Source organism: Bos mutus, chromosome 5 (assembly GCF_027580195.1).
Source record: "Bos mutus isolate GX-2022 chromosome 5, NWIPB_WYAK_1.1, whole genome shotgun sequence".
NCBI lineage: Eukaryota > Metazoa > Chordata > Mammalia > Artiodactyla > Bovidae > Bos > Bos mutus.
Genome location: NC_091621.1, coordinates 27,282,864 through 27,307,166, shown reverse-complemented (window position 1 = coordinate 27,307,166; position 24,303 = coordinate 27,282,864). Strand labels below are relative to the sequence as shown.

Sequence of the window (24,303 nt, the reverse complement as noted above, 5' to 3'; positions counted from 1 at the left end):
CCTCAAAAAGAACAAATCCAAGTCTGCACATTCAAAAATATTAATTTCACTTAAGTAGTTATACCACTGATAAAAAAAAAAATAACCACAACTACCTTTGAACATAAATATTTGGTGGGAAAATTACTTCAGAAAGCTTTTTTAAAAAATTAATAATCATAACATTCTGTTATGGGTAGGTCTAAATTTAGAGCTCATATATTTAAAAATTGTTAAATGGTTCCTATTTCAGTTTTAGGGCCTAAATGTGAATTTTAGTTAGAAAGTGGCTAATTATTTGGTGAACACACATACGTGCACACTCACAATGCCTCCCCATCACTTTGGATATATTTACAAATGAAAACACAGTTCATACTCCATTGTACACACTTCTCAGTTTGATCCAAGCAAGTCAAATTCTGTGCTGGGTGTTTATGTGACAAATAAATGGCAAAGTAAGATGGTCAGTCTATCTTGAGGTGGGGCTTTGCTGAACTCTGAACTATTCACCAAGTTTCTTCCCCTAAGTTTCTCCCCTTCCTACCTACCATTGTCAAGTTGTGTCTTCCTTCTTACTTTACTATTTCTTGATATAAAAAACACTGTGGGACAGTCAAAGGTAAACTTTGAAAAAAGTTTTAAAAATATAGTTATTCAATTTTTATAACATAAAATTTATATTTTAAGCCGACTCACAATGAAATGGACCAAAATTTATTTCTATCTTGCTCTGAAATGCAGACAGACATAGGCTTGTATGTGCTGAAGCCCAAACTGGGCTTAAGTCCAAATTGTATTCTGGTCTGGAGCCCATGTTGAAGAGAGAATATGATCTACTCAGATACAACTAAAAGTTGACTAAATTATAAGAAAAATATATTACTTCTAAAATCAATGAGATTTCACCTTAACAAAAAAAATAAGCAAACCCTAACACTCAACAGAAAAAGAACATGTCTTAAGAGTGAATAGCTTGGGTACAGTGAGAATGTCTTACCAGAGCAGATTTTCCAACGCCTCCCGAGCCAAGAACGACTAGCTTATACTCACGCATGGTGCAAACTTATAAAAGCTAGTACCTTATTAAGAAAAAAAAAAAAAGAATTCTTAAGTAATATCTTTGCATTCATGTGCCTCTTATATAAACAAAACATTCAAGCATTTATTTAAAATGACTACTATACCATACCAAGATGGAGCATTTCATAAACAAACTTACTAAAAGATGCTACTGGTAGGGCTCTTTATAAAACATCACAAGAAAGAAATTGCAGAATTCTAGACGTGATTCTTAGTCCTATCCTATATTCAGTTACTATAAAATACTCTATCAAGAAAAAAGGGGGGGCACTGAAAAACTGAATTAAGGGGCATTCTGTTGGCTAAAAGATGGCAGTGATAGACATGTTATCTCTTTTCTGAACCACCTGTAATCCTGAATCACAAGTACTTGAGGTCTACTAAGTACAAGGATATCCCCAATGAACAGCAAATAAAATTCCTGCCCTCAACTGAGCTAACTTTCTGGTAAAGATGAACAGGACAGACGAGGGATTTGCAAACAAATCCAACCCCCTGTTTTTGTACATAAAGCTTTATTGAAATACAGCCACATCCATTCATTTGTGTATTGTCTGTGGCTGCTGTCTTGTAATGGCAGAGTTAAGTCCTTTTAACAGAAGCTATCTGGTCCACAGAGTCTAAAATATTTACTATTAATATGAAGCATTCACAGAAAAAACTTGCTGGCCTCTGAGATACATAAATGGTAAATGAGTTAGCAGAGAAAGTTGACCAAATATCTATTACTGAAGTTTGTGTGCGTGTGTGTGTGAGAGAAGGTTGAGGGTGGTGTGTGGTTGGGGTGGCACAGAGAATCAAAAGTAAATCTCAAGAACATGAGTGTCCAGACCGATAAAAGTCTACTGAGTGTTCGGTATGATGAAACAGGGGAAATCAAATAAACATAAAACCTAAAAGAAACAATCCATAGCAAGGCTCATCATTTTAAAATTTCAGCTTACTATTGAGAGAGAAAGAAGCTCCTGAAAGTTTCCAGGATGGGGAATAACATGAGAATACAAAGCTCCCACATTTCTAGGGAAAAAAATAATAATTTGCCAGTGGCTATGGTACAAAAGTAGCCACCAGACCAGGCTTTAAATCCTCTTCAATCAAGAGATGACAGTTCTTTACTTATAGTAACACAATACCAGGACTGGTCTGAACACATTTAACCCACCAATAACCATTTACTTTAGTGAATATGCTTCTGTGATCAGCCTATTATTGATAGCCTCTTACTTCTGAACGTCAGTCAATTAAGAATGGGCTCACTTTTTTTTTTTTTTTTCTCTAATTTTATTTTATTTTTAAACTTTACATAATTGTATTAGTTTTGCCAAATATCAAAATGAATCCACCACAGGTATACATGTATTCCCCATCCCGAACCCTCCTCCCTCCTCCCTCCCCATACCATCCCTCTGGGCCGTCCCAGTGCACCAGCCCCAAGCATCCAGCATCATGCATCAAACCTGGACTGGCAACTCGTTTCCTACATGATATTTTTTACATGTTTCATTGCCATTCTCCCAAATCTTCCCACCCTCTCCCTCTCCCACAGAGTCCATAAGACTGTTCTATACATCAGTGTCTCTTTTGCTGTCTCAGTATACCGGGTTATTGTTACCATCTTTCTAAATTCCATATATATGTTAGTATACTGTATTTATGTTTTTCTTTCTGGCTTACTTCACTCTGTATAATAGGCTCCAGTTTCATCCACCTCATTAGAACTGATTCAAATGTATTCTTTTTAATGGCTGAGTAATACTCCATTGTGTATATGTACCACAGCTTTCTTATCCATTCATCTGCTGATGGACATCTAGGTTGCTTCCATGTCTTGGCTATTATAAACAGTGCTGCGATGAACATTGGGGTACACGTGTCTCTTTCCCTTCTGGTTTCCTCAGTGTGTATGCCCAGCAGTGGGGTTGCTGGATCATAAGGCAGTTCTATTTCCAGTTTTTTAAGGAATCTCCACACTGTTCTCCATAGTGGCTGTACTAGTTTGCACTCCCACCAACAGTGTAAAAGGGTTCCCTTTTCTCCACACCCTCTCCAGCATTTATTATTTGTAGACTTTTGGATCGCAGCCATTCTGACTGGTGTGAAATGGTACCTCATAGTGGTTTTGATTTGCATTTCTCTGATAATGAGTGATGTTGAGCATCTTTTCATGTGTTTGTTAGCCATCTGTATGTCTTTTTTGGAGAAATGTCTCTTTAGTTCTTTGGCCCATTTTTTGATTGGGTCGTTTATTTTTCTGGAGTTGAGCTGTAGGAGTTGCTTGTATATTTTTGAGATTAGTTGTTTGTCGGTTGCTTCATTTGCTATTATTTTCTCCCATTCTGAAGGCTGTCTTTTCACCTTGCTAATAGTTTCCTTCGATGTGCAGAAGCTTTTAAGGTTAATTAGGTCCCATTTGTGTATTTTTGCTTTTATTTCCAATATTCTGGGAGGTGGGTCATAGAGGATCCTGCTGTGATGTATGTCGGAGAGTGTTTTGCCTATGTTCTCCTCTAGGAGTTTTATAGTTTCTGGTCTTATGTTTAGATCTTTAATCCATTTTGAGTTTATTTTTGTGTATGGTGTTAGAAAGTGGTCCAGTTTCATGGAATGGGCTCACTTTGACATATTTCTTTGTATTAAACCTCTTTATATGTTCTTTCCTTCTGGTCCATACTCTTGGAAGAAATCCTGTGCTTTATCTATCTGGTAGCTCAGATGGTAAAAGAATCTCCCAGCAACGCAGAAGACCCAGGAGACCTGGGTTCGATCCCTAGGTTCGATCCCTAGGTTGGGAAGATCCCCCAGAGAAGGAAGTGGCAATCCACTTCAGTATTCTTGCCTGGAGAATTCCATGGACAGAGGAGCCTCGAACAGGGCTACAGTCCATGGGGTTGCCAAAGGGTAGGACACGACTGAGCAACGAACACTACTACTACATGCCATCCTTTTATTTCTCCTTAGGATGCCGTGTTTAATACCAAGGACGACTTTTCAAAAATTTCTCCTTCACTTGTGCCTTTAAATACATAGATCACGTACTATATTTTTCTCCATTCCTTAATTGGGGGGTGGGGATTGGGGGAGCTGGAAGAGACCAAATTAAAAAAATACCAAAAAAGTCAGTTGCTAACTTTCCCACTTACTAGTTGCTATATTTTATTTCTAAACTTAGTGAACTTATCATTCCTAAACACTTCTCTCCAGTCCTGGAACACTGTCTCCTTAATTTTTGTGAACTGCACAGTTCTTACCAGATATTTCATGAAAAAAGATATTAAATAAAAGTTGAACCACCTTTCAGTTTCAAGAATATCCCACATGGTAGTGTGCATTTAATTTATGACAAATAAGTTGTTTTCTGTAAATGTGTAGCTGAAGTCAGATTTATTTATTTTAAAGTCATTTAAAAATAGGATTACTTAGGTGGTAATTCTATTCAGTTCCATGTAGACATTATCCAACCACACAGACCTACATTAATATTTGAGAAATATTTAAGAATAAACTTAGGACTCTAATGAAAGACACCTTCAAATTTGTGTTTCTTAACCCAGCTAGAGGGAACATGGTAACTTTGGGGTCAATTATTTACTAAACAGCATCCCAAAGAGCAAATCAATTAACTTTAACACAAACAGACTTATTTCCCTGCATCTTTTATCCTTTAGGTAGCTGGGCTGTGCCACTTTTTGATTCACTTCTTTGCAATTGTTATAACTTAAAAAAAAAAAGAGAGAGACTTCAGTGAACACCCAGCAAAATGCCAACAATCAGCAACTGTCTCACTTGACTGACACTGCTTTTACAGTTGGTAATTAATTCATTCCTGCCTTTGAAAGTTTGTGGATCTTTGGACTTTGAAATTCCCTAAAGACTCTGTAAGACTAGTAGTCTGCTCTGTTCAGGGCAGGCAATATCAGACCAGGGTAGCTTTTCCTTAAGTAATCAATAACTTCAGCTATTGAATGGTGTTGCTCATTCTTTGATAGTCCACTTAAGATCCTCAGCTGGCATCATTCCAAATGATGCCCTCAGACAAACAAGCGTACTGAATGGGCTGCCTGTGTTCAACTTGTTTGTTCTTAGATTTTGCTATCACATGAGTCAGTAACGACAATGATGGGAGCTCCAATCAGTCCCTTGAACTCACACTGTTAAATCTGTTATTCTAGGATTTATACCAAGTAGGTTTTTGTATAAGGCAATTTAGGCTTTTGATTTTGGCCTGGAGTGTACTATTTAATACATATTTTTGCCATTAGTTCATAATTCTTCAGCTACTTGCTTTGTTTTTTGTTAGTCTACTTGTGCAAAATTTTGTCTCATGTTCTGTTTTGTCCTGAACTGTTTTGTTTACATTCACTGTATAAAGGAGAGCTGTTTGGAATGGATGGACACGTAGGTCTGAAAAGCCTCCAGTGAAATTCAAACTGGCCCCAAGCACTAAAGGTTGAAGATGAGTACAATCAGTGACCAATTTAGGCAAAGGTGAGTGATGGGCCAAACTTCACCGTGGGTCACTCACTTTCATGACAGCATTACAGGGTCATGAACTGTGGGGCTAATTATGGGGCACCTCCCTAACTTCTGCTTGGTCAAGAGACCTGAAGATCTGTTTGTAAGAACACATTTGTTAAAAAGAATTTTTTAAACTCTTTCTGTGCTGCTATAATGGTGCACACGAAAGTCCCAGTTGATGTTCTCAAGAGCATCAATAATGCTGAAAGGAGAGGCAAGTGCCAGCTTCTTACTAGGCTTGCTCCAGTAGGTGTCTGTGCTAATATGATAATGAAGCATGATTACACTGCTGCTGCTGCTAAGTCGCGTCAGTCGTGTCTGACTCTGTGCGACCCCATAGACGGCAGCCCACCAGGCTCCGCCGTCCCTGGGATACTCCAGGCAAGAACACTGGAGTGGGTTGCCATTTCCTTCTCCAATGCATGAAAGTGAAAAGTGGAAGTGAAGTTGCTCAGTCGTGTCCGACTTTTAGGGACCCCATAGACTGCAGCCTACCAGGCTCCTCCGTCCATGGATTTTCCAGGCAAGAGTACTGGAGTCGGGTGCCATCACCTTCTCCGATGATTACACTAGTGAATTTGAAATCAATGATTGCAGAGTTGAGAAAACTGTTGTGAACCTCACAGGCAGGTCAAACAAGTGTGGAGTGATCAGCCCCTAGATTTGAGGTGCCACTAAAAGATCTAGAAAAATGGCAGAATAATATGCTCCTAACCTGTCAGTATGGTTTCACTGAACTGACAACTTCAGCTGGCATCACGGACCATGAAGAAGCAAGATAAAAACACAGGAGAGAAATTCCTGGGATTCTTTTTCTAGGGATAATACAAATATGAAAATAAAACGCCTCAACGGAAAAAAAAAATTAAAAGCACACTTATATCATATCATATTCCCTCATAGCTCAGTTGGTAAAGATCCGCCTGCAATGCAGGAAACCTCGGTTTGATTCCTGGGTTGGGAAGATACCCTGGAGAAGGGATAGGCTACCCACTCCAGTATTCTTGGGCTTCCCTTATGGCTCAGCTGGTAAAGAATCCACCTGCAATGCAGGAGACCTGGGTTCGATCCCTGGGTTGGGAAGATCCCTTGGAGAAGGGAAAGGCTACCCACTCCAGTATTCTGGACTGGAGAATTCCATGGACTGTGTCGCAAAGAGTCAGACACAACTGAGCGACCTTTACTTTCACTTACTTTCATTTTCACTTTATATCATATTGAGGAATAACTTACATCCAGTAAACAAGTAGATCTTAAGCATACAGTTAAATGAATTTTGGCATATGACAATACCCTCCAACCTCAAACACATCTCTCATTAACATTTAAAACACTTCCATTATCCAAACAGTTCCCAATGTATCTCTTTCCAGTTAATTACCCCAACACCCTTTTTTTTTTGACTCTAGTGATCTCTTTCTTATTTGTCAAGGCCATACCTTTTCTAGGAAAAACTTCTGTGTCTTTTATAAACTTCCAATATAATCTTTTGACTCTTGCACTTACATCGGTAAATTACAAAAATGGGGACTTTGACAACTACATACAGCGTAACAACAGGACTTACGGCCAACTTTTAAAATGTAAAAATTAACACTTTCAAAGGAATTATAAACACACAAAAATTATGAGAAAAAATAACATTCAATAATCAACTCCTCTAATTGGTATTCCAAAGAGTCAAAATAAGATGACTAAGACAGCCTTCCTTTACTCCCCTGCTCAAACCTTTGGAAACCTACCCTCTCTGAACAATTGTCTTTTTATACTTCCCAAAATGCCTTTCTATTCCACTTACTCCTTGACCATACCACTGAAATGCACTACCTTTCTTGACAGTTTTTTAGCAAAGAAATGTCTTAAATTGCTGGAGTAGAAAGAAGTCAGAGCTGTAGAAACTGAATTTAAAAACTGGTCTAGAGTTTAGTTGGAGTAATGTTTAAAGATTTTTCTAAATCTCAGGTAGACAAACAGAAATTTGTTGTAGAATCCCAACTGAATTACTAAGTACTTAATTTTATCATAGAAGAAAGAGATTAAGAGCAGGACAGTAAAGACCAGATTCAAACAGTCCAGCACATTAAAAAAAACTGGCCTCGAGAGAAGAAAAATCTATTTAGGAAATATACTATTTCAGGGGTAGATTGGTCAACATTTAAAACTATAAACAAAATGAACACAGGAAACAAAATTAAAAAATTAACTTCAGGAAATTTGAAAGAGAAACATGTTCTTTCTTTCTGTAAATGGTCTAAAGACCTGAACAGGAAACTGAAAATGAAAAACTGGCAACTCTACAGTAGTTGAGCATTTTCAGAGATCCTCACAAAGTAAACAAGCTAGAAAGAAAAACTAAACCAAAAGGTTTTTGTTTTCTAAGAAATGGGAAGCTGTGAAAGAGGACACTTGTACATACTATAAAAAGTAAACATTTCTGGGAATTACATTTCTTAATGAGATGACTAGGGTCCTTCTTTCTTCCTAGTTGCTTCATTTATCCATAGTATTACTTATTGCTAGAATGAGACAGGTTCACCCACATTACTGCTTTATTAGTAATTTGTTCCTTCTATTTATTATTGATAAAAAGCATAGTATGGATATAGATCATATTATCTTTATCCATTCACCAGCTCATGGATATTTGGTTTGTTTCCAGCTTGTGGAAATTATAAATAACACTTATCAATTTAATTTTAGTAACACAAACAAGAATTTTAACTGCAGAGCCCTAAGTTCACAAGAAATTGAAAACTTTTCAAATTTTCAAGTAGGAAATATGAAAATTATCAACAGACTTTCAAATACAAAAACACAGTGACAAAACACATTTAACTTACTAATAAGCAGCTTTCTAACAAGAACACTGATAAGAAGGAACCACAAATGAAGTTAAGTCATCCTCTTTCATTAATTTTTTTGCCAATGTTTCCTTATATGGACAAAAAAGCAAAATATTTTTATTTAAATCCTACTAAGTACCAACTCTTCGGATAGTATTTTCCTTAAAAAAAATAAAATAAAAAAGCCAAGACTGGAACTAATACCTATTTTTCAAATCTGTGCCTTATACTACACCAGCTTTGAAAAACTGTTTACAGATTCTAAGCCAAAGATAAAAAGAGGATTTCATTATGAATGCCAAATCCGACTGGTTGGCAATAGCCATTAGTTCAGTTTTCAAAATTTCATGCATAATTTTAAGATGGGTAGAGTTATATCAGAATTTCAAAGGGGTTATGATAATTGTTGTTTGAGTCACTGAAAACAATTGTTCTCATTCACTGAACCCCAAAGAAGGACAATTTTGACAGCATAGCTGTCATGCTATGAACAGTGGTTCATAGCATCTACATTTTAAATCCTGATTTTGTATAATCTTTGGCAAGTCATGAAACCTTTTAGAGCTTCACTTTCCTTACAGGGAAAATGGAGACAGTAATGCCTATTCGGTAAGGTTGTGAGATGGATATACAAGAACGTAAACTCCACAAAAATGACAATGTTTGTCTTTTATTATATCCCCAGAACCTCAAACAATGACTGGCATATGAAATGTGGTAATTTCCCTCAAGAGTCCTTGCACATAGTAATAATCAGTAAAAGATAGCTTTAAAAATAATTGTAATAGCAATGGTCTGGGCTACTGCTCGATACAGTGTAGCAGAACTGATGTTCCCTCATCTGAGAATCACTGCTCTACCCTTTTACCTACTAGTTTAATAAAACACTAAGAAAGTAGGAGGAGCACTGCTATTCAGTTTTTGTCTAGTTTATTAATAGAAAGTTTCTTCTAGGTAGGCAAAAAGATACAATGCATAGGCTAAAACTATTTTCCAATCATATGTGGGTTTCCATCCATAATTTAGTCCTCCTATTACTACAACCAGTTTGGAATACGTTATGTTAAAAACTAACTGAACTATATTATAAATTTCGCTATACTTACTATATTCTACTAAAATCTAAGAGGCATTTTTAAAATATATTTTAACATCTCTGAAACTGGAATGTATCTTACAGGAAACTCTCGCTGTCAATACAAAATGTTATATATATATATATATTAATATACACTAATCTATCAGTATTTTGAATCATTTTAAGATGTAGTTTTTCTTCTGACAGTTTTATTACTAATAAACAGTAAATTTATAATACACAAATGAAAATGAAAGCCAGAAGGTGAAAAAGGAGTCATGGAGTTGTCTTGTAATTGTAGCATGTTATTATAACTTAAAAATGGTGAAATCTGTTGGAATTAAAAAAAGGGGGGGGGAGTACACGAAGGCAGTCAGAAGGTATAAAGGTAGTATAAATAAAACTAACACTGCTTATGTTATATAAAAGTTCTTAACAGAGTAAATCGTAAGAGATCTCATTACAAGGAAAAACACTTTAATTTTCTATGTATATGAGACAATGGATGTTCACTAACTTGTGGTAATCATTTCACAGTGTATCTAAGTCAATTCATTATGCTGAACACCTGAAACTTTTACAGTGCTGTACACCAATTTTATCTCAATAAAACCAGGGGAAAAAAGGTGGCCAATATAAACTCACAAATGCCAAGTTTAGCCAATCACTCAACTCACAATGAATAATAATTATAAAATATTGATAAAAATATTTACTATTCTGTATTACATATAATGGGCTTCCCACATGGTGCAGTGGTAAAGAACCCACCTACCTATCAATGCAGGAGACGCAAGAGATATTGGTTTGATCCCTGGGTCAGGAAGATACCCTGGAGTAGGAAATGTCAACCCACTTCACTATTCTTGCCTGGAAAATTCTATGGACAGAGGAGCCTGGTGAATTACAGTCCATGGGGTCACAGAGTCAGACATGACTGAGACTGCACACATACGTGTGCATACACACACACGTTGCATATAATATTCTTCATTAATAAGACTCAGGGCACACCCAAGGTCAGATATTACTGCCCCTAATTAAGATCTACAAGATTATAAATCTAAAAATCATTGGGGAGGGACTTCCCTGGTGGTCCAGTGGTTAGAGTCTGCCTTGCAGTGCAGGGAACATGGGTTTGACTCCTGGTGGGGGAACTAAGATCCCAGATGCCATGGAGCAACTAAGCCTACATGCCACAACTAGAGAGCCCACCTGCAGAAACTACTGAGCCCATGCACCACAACTAGAGTCCGCGTGCCCCAACAAAAGATCACACATGACACAATCAAGATCCCATGTGCCACAACTGAGACCTGATGCAGTCAAACAAGCAAACAAACAAAAAACACCGAGGAAACTTTAAACACCATTACAAAATGAAAAACAGATGCAGTAAAAAACCTCTTGGCTCTTTAGTTCATGTTGACATATACTGAAGACCTACTCAGAACAGAGAATTGTGCTAAAACCTGAGAATTAAAAAAGAAAATCTAAGAAATAACACCTTCTATCAAGATTACTGTATTATAGCACTCAATATTCAACATGCATATATGAGTACCTTCTACATGTTAGGCTTTGTTCCAGGCAAACAGAATAAAGCAGTGAATAAAATACCCTGCCCCCAAAATTTACAGCTGGGGGGGTGGTGGTTTGAGACAAATAAAATCAATATAAAACATGGTAATTTGACAAGTACTATGGAGAAAAAACTATAGAACTAATTAAGGGAGATAGCAAGGAATGGAGAGATTATTTTAATCAGGGTGGTAATGAAGGACTTAAAGTCAAAGTACTATTTAGCTCAGTACTCAATCATTTCAACAAATTGATATTAAATCCTATTTTTCAACAAAAGACTATCAATCAGGCTTTGTTCTGCTCAGTATTTTTAAATCAACATCTTTGGTGGGGTGATGTTCAATTAATTTGTGGCTGAACTTAAATTTGGATTTGAGATAGTTATAGACATTTGTTTAGGATCCACAAGAGAGCTCAAGACTTCAATGTCCTTCCTTCCTTTGCTATTTGGGGTATAAATGGGATTTCTGGTGGCTCAGACGGTAAAGCATCTGTCTGCAATGCAGGAGACCCAGGTTCGATGCCTGGGTTGGGAAGGTCCCCTGGAGAAGGCAATGGCATCCCACTCCAGGACTCTTGCCTGGAAAATCCCATGGACGGCAGAGCCTGGTAGGCTACCGTCCCTGGGGTCGCAAAGAGTTGGACATGACTGAGCGACTTCACTGTCACTTTTCAAACACAGTTGGTCTTATGAGGTAGCATTATTCAATATGCACAAAATGCCCCTTGGTGATTTTCTTTGCTAACTCTATATAGGAGAATATTCATTGTTATCCTTCACTGTAGGAAAAAATAACACATGGACCAGGACAGAATGTTCCTGACTCACAAATACTTGGGATGCAGTCCTTAGGAGGGTAACGTCAGAAACATCTGAAGTATTTTCACACCATCTCAGCCCATAGTGACTGCTCCTCTTTCTGACAGGCTGCATCAAATACTGTAGAACTTGATTATACACTCTCTTGTTTTGCTTTCTAAGAGGAAACAAAAGGTTGTAGAAAGCAATATTATCTTTTGATTTAAGAGGCGTGGCTCTATTTTAAAAGTTGTAGGCATGTAAACGCCTCCAGGAGCAAGGTGTTACTATTAGCGAATAGTGTGGATTATGGCCAAATAAAGTGAACACTTATACAGCTAAAGTCATTCCAAATCTAAAAATTGTGAATATTGTGAAAACCAACACACTTAAAATTATGGAGATCTGGACTCTGGGTCACCAGTATTTTTTTTTACTTCTGGACAAAATGAACTCTAAGGTCCCTTTCAATTCCAAAATGTATTGTTACATCAAGTTTTGAAGAATTATAAAGAGAAATAATTTTTTTTTAAAGTATCCTACTGTTATACTCCTTCTTAATTAGTATAAAATGATATATCACTGTCCATTGAACAACATGGGTTTGAACCATGTGGGTCCACTTATTTAAGAAAATAAATCTGTATCACACAACTGGAGGTGGGCTGACTCCTTGGATGCTGAGGGCTGACTGTAAAGTTATACTTGAATTTTTGTCTGCCAAACCTTCACGCTATTCAAGGGCCAACTGTGAAATTCTGTTTTGGTAATAAAATTTAATGATAATGTAAATATTTTTTTCCTAACTACATAATGGAGGCTTAAAATTATAGACATTTTAGAATTATCTTTCAAATACAATACAGATAAAGCTAAATAAAAAGGCTCGAAACAATAAGGACAATCTTCCTGTTCATTTGCTGTCCTATCTATCAATACTACTGGGCACCAAGGCAAGATACATTTTCTTCTTCCTTCTGGCATGCTAGTCCAAAATGTTTTGTGAGGTCAATCAAGGGTTCTTTCAAACTAATTTAAGATTAGGGCCTAGGCATGAGGTTCTCCCTCAGGAAATATACTTCAACTATCAACCCAAATGAAGAGATTGGTTGTACAGGATTATACATATTGATTACAAGGATTAAGACTGGGAAGTAAAATATAAAAAGAAGCAAAAGGTCATTGCAAGAGGAAAGTTTACATATAAAATATGCAAAAATGTGGAGTGGGGACCAAATGTCACCAGGGTGACCGATAAAACACTGAATAATGGATTTTAATTAAAGACTGCTTTACTTCTATTCCAGATAAAATACAATACACCATCAAACCAAAGGAACTTGGTAAACTTTGTTTATATTAATCCAGTAACAAAATTGTATCCATAAAGTTACCATGAAAATGCTTGAAATCAAGATTATCTTAAAAAGCAAACACATATTCTTTTTTTTTTTTTAATGATGGACCTATGTTTTAATAAAACAATCCTATATTTTAAGAAGATGAAACCAAACAAATACTCAACTGACATTTTTAGCAACTTTCCTTAGTCAACTATGGCCAATTCAGTTATCAATAAGGAAGTCATTTAGCTAAGTTTGAGGACCAAAGTTAACTTCTCCTTATACCATAAAAGTAAAAACTATACTACCTTTGCAGTCCAGGGTTGTAAAACATGGATTCCAGAAATAAGAAGATCTAGAAAACTGGCTATTTATTCAATTTACCAGTGAGTTTTCACTGATTTCTAGGCTTGTGTTTTACCTGTAAAACAGTGATTCCAATTTTCACAGAGTTAATGGGCAGGTTAAATAAGAACACATATTGTCTATAAAAGCCTTAAATGTTTAGTCATTACCGTATTTATTTTGGTGTTCCCTATTTGGTTCAGAAATGTTTGTCAAAAGAATGACTTAAAGACTAATAATTCATTTCAGCAAAGGAAAGAAATATTTAACAATTTTTAAAGGCCACTAACAAGTTAACTCGGAGAAGGCAATGGCACCCTACTCCAGTACTCTTGCCTGGAAAATCCCATGGACAGAGGAGCCTGGTAGGCTGCAGTCCATGGGGTCGCTACGAGTCGGACACGACTGAGCGACTTCACTTTCACTTTTCACTTTCATGCACTGGAGAAGGAAATAGTAACCCACTCCAGTGTTCTTGCCTGGAGAATCCCAGGGACGGGGGAGCCTGGTGGGCTGCCACCTATGGGGTCGCACAGAGTTGGACATGACTGAAGTGACTTAGCAGCAGTAGCAACAAGTTAACTATTTTTAGATAAAATGCCATTTAAGTTCATTAGTTGTTGACAGATTATCATGAATTCCAATGGAAAATGAATTACACAAATCCTGACATTAAACACAAATTAAGGGTCTTCCCTGGTGGTCCAGTGGTTAACACTCTGCACTTCCACTGCAGGGGACACAGGCTCAATCCCTGGTTGGGGAACCAAGATACCGCATGCCATGCAGGGCAGCCAAAAAAATACATACATACATACATGAGATGCTCTGGGCATATATCTCAAAAATTCAATTAAAAAAAATTAGTTTCTTATACTTGTCCGGTAGGAACTGTAACTTCAGTTGAAAACAAAATGCCCTACAGCAGGAACAGTACGAAAACCAACAACTTTTGGGTTCCAGAGACACTTGCCTGCTCTTAACTCTATAATCGGAGAAGGCAATGGCACCCCACTCCAGTGCTCTTGCCCGGAAAATCCCATGGACGAGGAGCCTGGTAGGCTGCAGTCCATGGGGTCGCTAAGAGTTGGACACGACTGAGCGACTCTTACTTTCACTTTCACTTTTCACTTTCATGCATTGGAGAAGGAAATGGCAACCCACTCCAGTGGAGCCTGGTGGGCTGCCTTCTATGGGGTCGCACAGAGTCGGACACGACTGAAGTGACTTAGCAGCAGCAGCAACTCTATATAATCTTGTTCTTTAAATCAATCTCATTAATAAATGTAGAAAGTAGGTTATAAGAAAGTGAAAGAAAGAAGGTGAAGTTGCTCAGTTGTGTCCAATAGCTACAATCAAATTAAAATTCTCCCAAAATTGCTGTGTGACACAGGGAGCTCAACCAAATGTTCTGTGACAACCAAGAAGGGTGGTAGAGGATGGGACAGAAGTTCAAGAGGGAGGGGACATATATATACCTGTGGCTGATTCATGCTGATGTAAGGCAGAAACAAACACAACATTGTAAACCAATTATCCTCCAATTAAAAATAAATAAAAGTCTACTAAAACATTGGTAATTCAAGTGATTTTCCTATCCTCAAGTTGTTTAGCTACAACCCTCCCTTCATACCCCTACCCCACTCCCATTTGAAATTCTGTGATTTTAAACTATAAAGGGCTAAGTAAAAACACTTAACTACTGGTTCCTAAAGTCAAGTGACACTACCTCTCCCACTGAACACTTTCTGGAAGAGATATTTGATTTCTCCTTTCTGCCTCCTACTCCCAAAGTAGTATTTTAGTAGCTAAAGAGGATTACTGTGCCCTCTTCTCACTCTTAAATAAAATTAACTAATTCAAATGTTGAAAGAATCTGGACTAATCTTTTAGACACAATGTTAGAGTACAAAACTTCTGAGTAGATTAAAAAATTATCTTTTTGGAGGAAAAATTAAGATGTCCAACCACTAACTCATACCGTCTCTTAAAAATAAAACGTCTGGAGCTTCTGGAACTGAAAGGTCCAGTGGTTAAGACTCTGCACCCCCAGTGCAGGGGCACGGTTCGATTCCTGGTAGGGGAACAAAGATCCTACATATCTCACAACACAGCCAAAAAACAAAACACCCTCCCAAACAAACAAAACCAAACAACTACTAACAGGGAACTGCAAAATAAACAGTAACTTAAAAACAAATACTACTGATATGAGAGGACAAATGGAAAATGTTTGCAATCTTACTAATTTTATACTCCACCAAGAAAAAGGCCTTTTTTGTAAACTAGATTTCTAAATCTACTCAAGCACAGAATTTGCAGACCATCAAACTGTTCATAGCATTTTCTCTAGCCTGACCGTATTTATAACACTTCACAAGAGGAAAAAAATTCTTCCTTTCACACTTTTCATGGATTAATATTGTCTGTAAATGAAGCTTATTTCAACATACACTATGATGTGCAATTTAAGCTGTTTCCAGTTTTATTACTGAACTTTTTACTCCATTTCCTTTCAGTTCAGTACCTGATGACATCTCTGAGAGAATATACTAACTAGAGTATAACTATTAGTAATCTGACAACTGCAGAAGAACCACATAAAGAAATCGTAATAGATTTCTTGTCAATACATGAGCAGGGCAGTTAAGTGAACCAAAAAAAAAAAAAAAAAAAAATCACAAAAAAAGGAGACCCCAACAATGTTTCAAAAGCAGGCAAGAATAAATTAATGGGGGCTCAAGATCACCTTATTAGTTTCTATCAGCTGGATTTGTGTCCCCCCTGGTCCCCCAGGTCCTCGGACGTGTCCTAAAAATTACCTGTCAGCTTTTTACCTCTTGTCAGATCTAGCTGTAAATTGTAAATTCTACAGGCATACATAATGACTCAAAGATTTGCTGTGCTTGCCGAACTGAATTTAGGTAACGCAGTGTGGACACTGGCTTTATTATTTGCTACATATCTTAGAATTCCATACATACACATAACTAAGAGGCCTTAGTTAACTATATTTTAAATTGGAAAAAAACCAAAGGTAAAATAGGAAAATATAACAACAGTTAAAGAGCACAGATTTTAGATCACCCAGGTTAGAATGCTGGTTCTAACACCTATTATTAGCTAAATGATCTTGGTCATGTAATTTAATCTCTCTGTGCCTCATTTCCTCATCTGAAAATGGGAAAAAATAGTACTTCTTTAAGCTAAAAAAAATTCAAACAAAGTAACTAATTCCACGCAAAATGCTTAACACAATGGTACTTAAATTTTTTTAACCTAGGCTGTCTACAGCGCTTAAAACCTGAAGCACCTGAAAGGCTTCAAAAGCACACTACAGTATACTAGGAAACCGTACACCCCAGGGAGTTGTCATTTGTCTCTCTTTTTCACCCCATTACCAAGTCTGATCCATTCTACCTTGATGTCTCTGAAATCAATTCCATTCTCTCCAGTCCATTACCTTATAAGGGCTCTCATTATTTCTCATGTGGAAAAAGTGGGATATAGGATGCAAATATGAAGGGAAAACATTAATTTATTACACACTTGAATGTTCATGACCAGATGAGAGATGTTAGCCTTAATTGCAAAGATAAAGAGGCAGGGCATTCCAGAAACTTGAGAAAAAACAAATATGACAGCTATATTTCAGTAGCTTTTAAAAATGTTTATAGCATTTGTACTGTGTTAGCTCACAATCAAGTAGAGTTTATAGAACAAAATACTACTACACAGAAGAGAACTGACTGCCTAGAAGGACATGCTTAGTCGTGTCCAACACTTTGTGACCCCATGGACTGCAGCCCATGAACCTCCTTGTCCAAGGAATTCTCCAAGCAATAATACTGGAGTGGGTAGCCATTCCCTTTTCCAGGGTATCTTCCAGTCCCAGGAACCAAACCCACGTCTTCCACACTGCGAGAGACCACTTGCAATGCAGGAGACCTGAGTTCAATTCCTGGGCTAGGAAGATCCCCACTTCTTCCAATCCTTGGAAAAGCAGATGGCAACCCACTCCAGTCTTCTTGCCTGGGAAATCCCACAGTCAGGGAAGCCTGGAGGAATACAGTCCATAGGGTTATAAGAGTCGGTCACGACTTGAGAGACTAAACCACCACCAAGGATATGGCTAGGCAAGGTTTCCCTAAATGGATATTTAATCCAGACCATAGGCAGATTCACGGGGAGATGAGGGCATTCTGGGAAAAAAAGATTAGCATGAGAATTCATTACATCATGAGTACATGGGAAAGGGTGGCAGGTCAAAGAGGATGGGGACTCCTGACCTGTATTCTGTAAGAAACTGAGAAACAAAAAAGAGTTGCCAAGTTGGAAAATGAACATGTGTGTTTTAAAAGAAAACAGAAGAAGAGTATTAGTTTTCTGAACTCTAGGAAATAGTTTAGTGCAGGTAAAAGATCACGACTTAAGTCAGGACAGTGATAGAAGGAATAAAGAGAACGGATACTTGGGAAATGTCTAAGTCAGAATCAAGAGAACATGGGGACAGACTAGAATGGGTGAGGAAAGGAAAATGAGATGTAGCATGATCAAACAAATGGACATAGAGGAACTAAACAGCCTCTTGATGAAGGTGAAAGAGGAGAGTGAAAAAGCTGGCTTAGAACTCAACATTCAAAAAACAAGATCATGGCATCTGGTCCCATCACTTCATGACAAATAGATGGTGAAAAATGCAAACAGCGAGAGACTTTAGTTTCTTGGGCTCCAATGTCACAGCAGAGAGTGACTGCAGCCATGAAATTAAAAGATACTTGTTCCCTGGGAGGACAAACCTAGACAGCATACTAAAAAGCAGAGACATCACATTGCCAGCTAAGGTCCATACAGTTAAAGCTATGGTTTTTCCAGTAGTCATGTATGGATATGAGACTTGGACCATAAAGGCGGCTAAGTGCTGAAGAATTGATGCTTTCAAACTGTGATGCTGGAGAAGACTCTTGAGAGTCCCTTAAAGGAGATCAAACTAGTCAATCCTAAAGGAAATCAACCCTGAATATTCACTGGAAGGACTGATGCTGAAGCTCTAATAATTTGGCCATCTGATGCAAAGAACTAACTCATTGGAAAAGACCCTGATGCTGGGAAAGACTAGGGCAGGAGGAGAAGGGGGCAACAGAATGAGATGGTTGGAAGGCATCACTGACTCAAAGGACATGAGTTTGCAAGACAGGGAAGGACTCTGTCAAACAGTAAAGGACAGGGAAGCCTGGTGTGCTGCAATCCATGGGGTCACAAAGAGTCGGATGCGACTTAACAACAACAAATCTCAATTTTAAGGTTTTATCATTTTAGTTGTCAACCTTTATCAAATGAACTCTGATGGAGTCTTTTGCCTGTTTATGAGAAAAAGAAATAGGAACAGAAAAAAATGCTGTACAAAACCAAAAACCCTTCTAGTCTTAATGAGTTTCTCAGTATAAAACACTCAAGTGACTAGCTTGTACTGTACAACCAACCATAACATATAAAAATTATTTGCCTACACTGTGTCTTTCGACTTTGTCTTTTTCCTCTTTATCTTTTTACATGGGAGAGTAAGCACCTTACATCCTATTTCTGATTTCTCTAGGAACAGATACAACTGCTATGGTGACACTATTGCCAGTGTTTGTTCCGTATTTTTTAAAAGAAAGTCTAGCCTAAAAATAAAATGTATCTATTAAAAATCAATAAAAACTACTATAAGCAAAAAAGGGCAGATTTCTTTCTCACGTGAAAAGGATATAGCTCTTCTCAACTTTAATGTAAATGTTCCTGTTTTCTTGTCTTCTCACGTTTTTTCAACATCCAGATCCCTCTTTACATTTCTACACAAGACTTAATGTTGGATACACTAGCTTTAAGGGAACAAGTAATTTTTCTACAACAATGTGGTCCAGGATATAAGCCTCAAGTCTCACAAGGTGGCAAAAAGAACCATAAAAAGCTAAAATACCAAATGGAGTCTATTCACATTCTTAAAACAAGAAAAATAACAAAAGAATAACAACCAAAAAAACTATCCCCAAAGAGCCTATTTTAGCCCTCAAATTAAGGACACTATTTAGTGCATGTCCCAGAATAGTTTCTGTCCCACAATGGCTTAACTGCTGACAAAATTTCTAAGGATTTTTAGTAGCCACTTTAAGTTATACACCTGCTAGTAAAGATATTCTCAGCCAAACTCTGATTTACATAACATGAACAGACACAAAAGCTAATTCCTGCACAGGAATGACTATGCACACATTACCCTAGATGTTTCTTTACAAACACAGTCTCTGTTAATCCATGGTCCAAGCTTAAATCACTTGAAGAGGTAAATTTCAAGCTGCCTTGGATTTTGCTGTATCTTATAAAAAAGTACATTTAAATAAAGCATTAATCATGTGACAGATGTTAAAAAATTTAGCACTACGTTCTGATAAAGGTACCACTACGTTCTGATAAAGGAATACACATATTCCAAATAGATAATTAGTCAAATGCATTTTTATTTGAACATTAAAGAATGTCTGTCCAAAATAAGTAATATTCAGAAACTTAATAAAAGCCCAAGTGTCCCAACACTCCTCTCCTCTGAAGCCAATCACCTAGTTACCAGGCATTTATTAAACTGTCCTAACAGTTATAGGGCTTTCGAGGAGGCTTAGTGGTAAACAACCTGCCTGACAATGCAGGAGACACAGGTTGGATCCCTGGGTCAGGAAGGCCCCCTGGAGAAAGAAACGGCAACTCACTCTAGTCTCCTTGTCTGGGAAATCCCATGGAAGGAGACTGGCAGGCTACAGTCCATGGGGTTGCAAAGAGTTGGACACAACTTAGCGACTGAATAACAACAAACAGTTATAAGCAAAAAAGACAGCTACGTCATAAAGTGGACGTAGGGTGACCAACAGTCGTGGTTTTAGCATTCCAAGTCTTGTGTCCCAGGAACTTCCCAGTCCAAGCAAAACAAGGTAGCGGGTCACCTTTGGTGGAACACATACTGATAGGAATTTTCTTCCTCTCATGTTTCATAGTTTTAAACATGTGAAACTGTGAAAGCTTAGAAAAAATCTTGCAAACGTACTACAAAGCTTATCTTTTTTCACTATCATTTTTTTCTCTGAAACAAAACATGGAAATTAAAAAGCAAACTGTGCATAGCAGCACTTGTATGAGCCAAGTTTGAGTGTTTATGGTACCAAACAGTATTTGTACAGCCTTTACAATTTACAATGTATTTTGACATGACTTTTCTCATTTGGATAAAAATCCAAGGAATTTGTCATGAAGGAACAGTGTCCCTTGCTTAAGCAGGAAATCACAGTTTTCATCGAATTAGTATCTGAATATGTATTCAGTGCAAATGATCACGAGGGTTACAAAGATGAACAAAACATACTTGTTCTCAAGAAGCTTACAATTTTTTAAGAAAGATGAGACAAAAATCATGCAAACTGTGAGAAACACAACAATACTATGGAAATTGAGGAAAAGGTCAGGAACAGATTTATGAAGAAGATAGCAAATGACTAAAAGTTTAGGCGTTAAGGAAAACATACCAGAGAAAAGTGAAAGCAAAGGCACAGAAGGCAGCAAAATGTAGGAATATGACTAGACTACAAGAGAAAGCACGGTCTGAGTGGACCTCAAGGTAAAAAAGAACAAGACGGTAAAAATAGCGAGAGAGTCTACAGTTAAGATAAAATGAAGATCTCTGAGTTCTGGTCAAGAGATCTGACTCATTTTGTAACCAACCACAGTGGATATTTTGAAGAAAACTATACCAATATGGAGAAAATTAAAGGCACTTCCCCTTCTTAAAATCTATCAATTTTTAATTGAAGGATAGTTGCTTTACGCTTTACAGTACGGTGTTGATGTCTGCCATACCTCAATGTGATTCAGCCGTGTGTGTGCGCCCAGTCACTTCAGTCGTGTCCAACTCCTTGCGGCCCCATGGACCGTAGCCCGCCAGGCTCCTCTGTCCCTGGGATTCTCCATGCAAGAATACTGGAGTGGGTTGCCATGCCCTCCTCCAGGGGATCATCCCAACCCAGCAATCGAACCCAGGTCTCCTGCATCTTCTGCATTGCAGGCAGTTTCTTTAGCACTAAGCCACCAGGGAAGTCCCATACATACATCCCCTCCCTCTTGAAGCTCCCTCTCACCTCCCACCCCATCCCAGCCCTCTGTTGTCACAAAGCCCTGGTTTGAGTTCTCTGAGTCCCCCATCTGGTTTACATGCAGTGTTGTGTATGTCTCCATGCTGCTCTCTCCATGCGCTCCGCCCTCTCCTCCCGCCCCCACGGTCCGGGAGTCTGTTCTCTATGTCTGTGTCTAGACTGCTGCCCTGCAAATTGGCTCATCAGTATTGTTTTTCTAGATTCCATATATATATATGCGTTGTTAATACATGAGGTACTTTTTAAATGAATAAAAGGAATTCTAACAGAAACCAGGATAATACATATAGAAAAGTTCAGCATTTTATTAAATATGATTAATATATGACCTACTTTTAAAATGCATGAATTGATTTGTAAGATAAAATCTATTAACAAATATGATGAAAATCAAAATGAAGAGGTTAGAAGCAATATGCTGCATAGAGGAAAGAAACTGCAGGAGACTAACAGAAGACAGTTAAAACAACTGGTCATTTCAGTTTTATCCCACAACACCGTATGAATACGAAGCAGCTATTACATTCAGACAGAGCAGATACTAGACCCAGGCATCCTAGGTGCCCCCCACCTCCTTTTTATAACAAGATGCTAACTTTCACACCTCGCCATCTGGTATCTAAAGCATCCTGAGATTACTGTTAGTAACACTACCACAGAACACCGCACTTAGGGTACTTGCCTAAGATCTCATCTGTACTGACAAATGAGGCAAATATATGGGGCAGGCCATATTTTTTGGACTTTCCTGAAGCTCAAACAGTAAAGAATCTGCCTGCAATGCAGGAGACCTGGGTTCAATCCCTGGGTCAGGAAGATTCCTCTGGAGAAGGGAATGGCAATCCACTCCAGTATTCTTGCTTAGAGAATCCCATAGACAGAGAAGCCTGGAGGGCTACAGTTCATGGGGTCGCAAACAGTCGGATATGACTGAGAGACTAACACTTATTTCTTACATTTTTCCTCAAGCTGCTTTGAGTATACCTAAAGCATTAAAGGGCTTCCCTGGTGGCTCAGATGGTAAAGAATCTGCCTGCAATGCAAGAGACCTGGGTTTGATCCCTGGGTTGGGAAGCTCTGCTGAAGGAGGGCATGGCCACCCACTCCAATATTCTTGCCTGGAGAATCCCCATGAACAGAGCAGCCTGGTGAGCTACAAGCTGCGGGGTCAAGAAGAGTTGGATATGACTGAGTGACTAAGCACATAGAAAGCATTAAAAAAATAATCAGTTAAGGCTTAAATACCTCATGGCCAGAGATCTACATATAATGTTAATTGCCGTATAACCAACACTTAACACAGTGTCTGGAATACAAAGGCAATTATTTGTTGAATGAATCAAAACCAGTTTCCAGCCCTAGAGCACAGGTTGGCTAACTCCAGCCCACAGGCCAAATTTTACCATGTCTGTCTTAGGTAAATAATGTTTTGTTGGAACACAGCCATGCAATTGCGTACTGTCTACAGTTACTCATACTAAAACAGCAGAGTTGAGTGGTTGTGACTATATGGTCCAACTGGCCCTTTACAGAAAGTTTGTTGATACTGTCCTGGAAGAGCTAAGGATAAGGACAGATCTTGTCTATTAATTCACTGGTGGCAAAAGGGATTTTTTATTTTTTTTGCAAAAGGGCTTTAGTTCAAACAGCTACTCAAAATATTAATGGCTACCAGGAGTACAGTTGTTAATGATTCGGGACACAAAGGGAAAAGAGTACAGTCCTCAATGATCAATGTCTGTTATGGTTTAGGGAAAGCAGAAACAGGATTGTAAATAAAAAACCTTTGAAAACTTCTGCTGTAGAATATTTTATAAAGTTAGCATTGTTGTCTGATAGTTTCATAAAGATGAACTAGCTGCAAAATAATATGCAAAAACCTCAACAGAAAACCCCAAAAGGAATAAAGAATGGTCCACGTGAACGCTTAGGACTGTCTCACAAACAACAATTTTGGTTCTGGCATGGTTGATGTTGCTCTATTTCACAACATTCAAGAGGCACCTTATTCACTTGGTCCACAGATTCGATTGTTTATTTGTGAGGATGAAAAAAGTATTATTAGGAGAACTTAAGGTAAGACTCCAACATATCCCAAAACTCCATCATGTTTCACAGATAAAACAGGAAAGGGTGTCTTGGTTAAAGTATATTCTTTACATGTGAAGCTAAATTTGATTTATTAAATCTTCTCACTTTGATTATGGAAGTAGTTAATATAATAAACAGCCTAACATTAAAAGTATTCATGCCACTAGGACTCTGCAAAGTTTTCTTTCAGATTATTTTAAAAAGTTCTTTGTTTCTTGGGCCTATGTCAAGTACTTGTGCCCCAGCTACCAAGGGAGTCTGCAAAAGCTAGTACTTGGCATTTTCAGATTATCCACCAAGACTATCATTTAGGTCTGCGTGTTTTCAGACACTGAGTCTCTCTAAAGATAAATGTGAACACCCACATCTGTCTGTTCATATACGACACTTATAGTCAGATATGATGTTTCTGTTAGATGCAGCCTGGCCGGGGTATTAGCCATACCCTGGCAGGCTAGGAAGTAAA

General features: G+C 37.8%; 1 protein-coding gene across 3 annotated transcripts in view; it reads right to left on the bottom strand.

Moving 5' to 3' along the window:
• RAP1B (RAP1B, member of RAS oncogene family) overlaps positions 1-24,303 on the bottom strand; it is a 45,663-nt gene that overhangs the window by 8,690 nt on the left and 12,670 nt on the right. For 2 of the 3 annotated variants that reach the window (XM_070370558.1, XM_070370557.1), the window contains exon 2: positions 980-1,061. In XM_070370558.1, coding sequence (XP_070226659.1) covers positions 980-1,036 — 57 coding nt within the window. In that variant the 5' untranslated portion in view covers positions 1,037-1,061. Of the gene's footprint in view, positions 1-979; positions 1,062-6,292; positions 6,367-24,303 lie in introns of those variants that run through there. The other variant, XM_070370559.1, reaches the window with a different exon arrangement.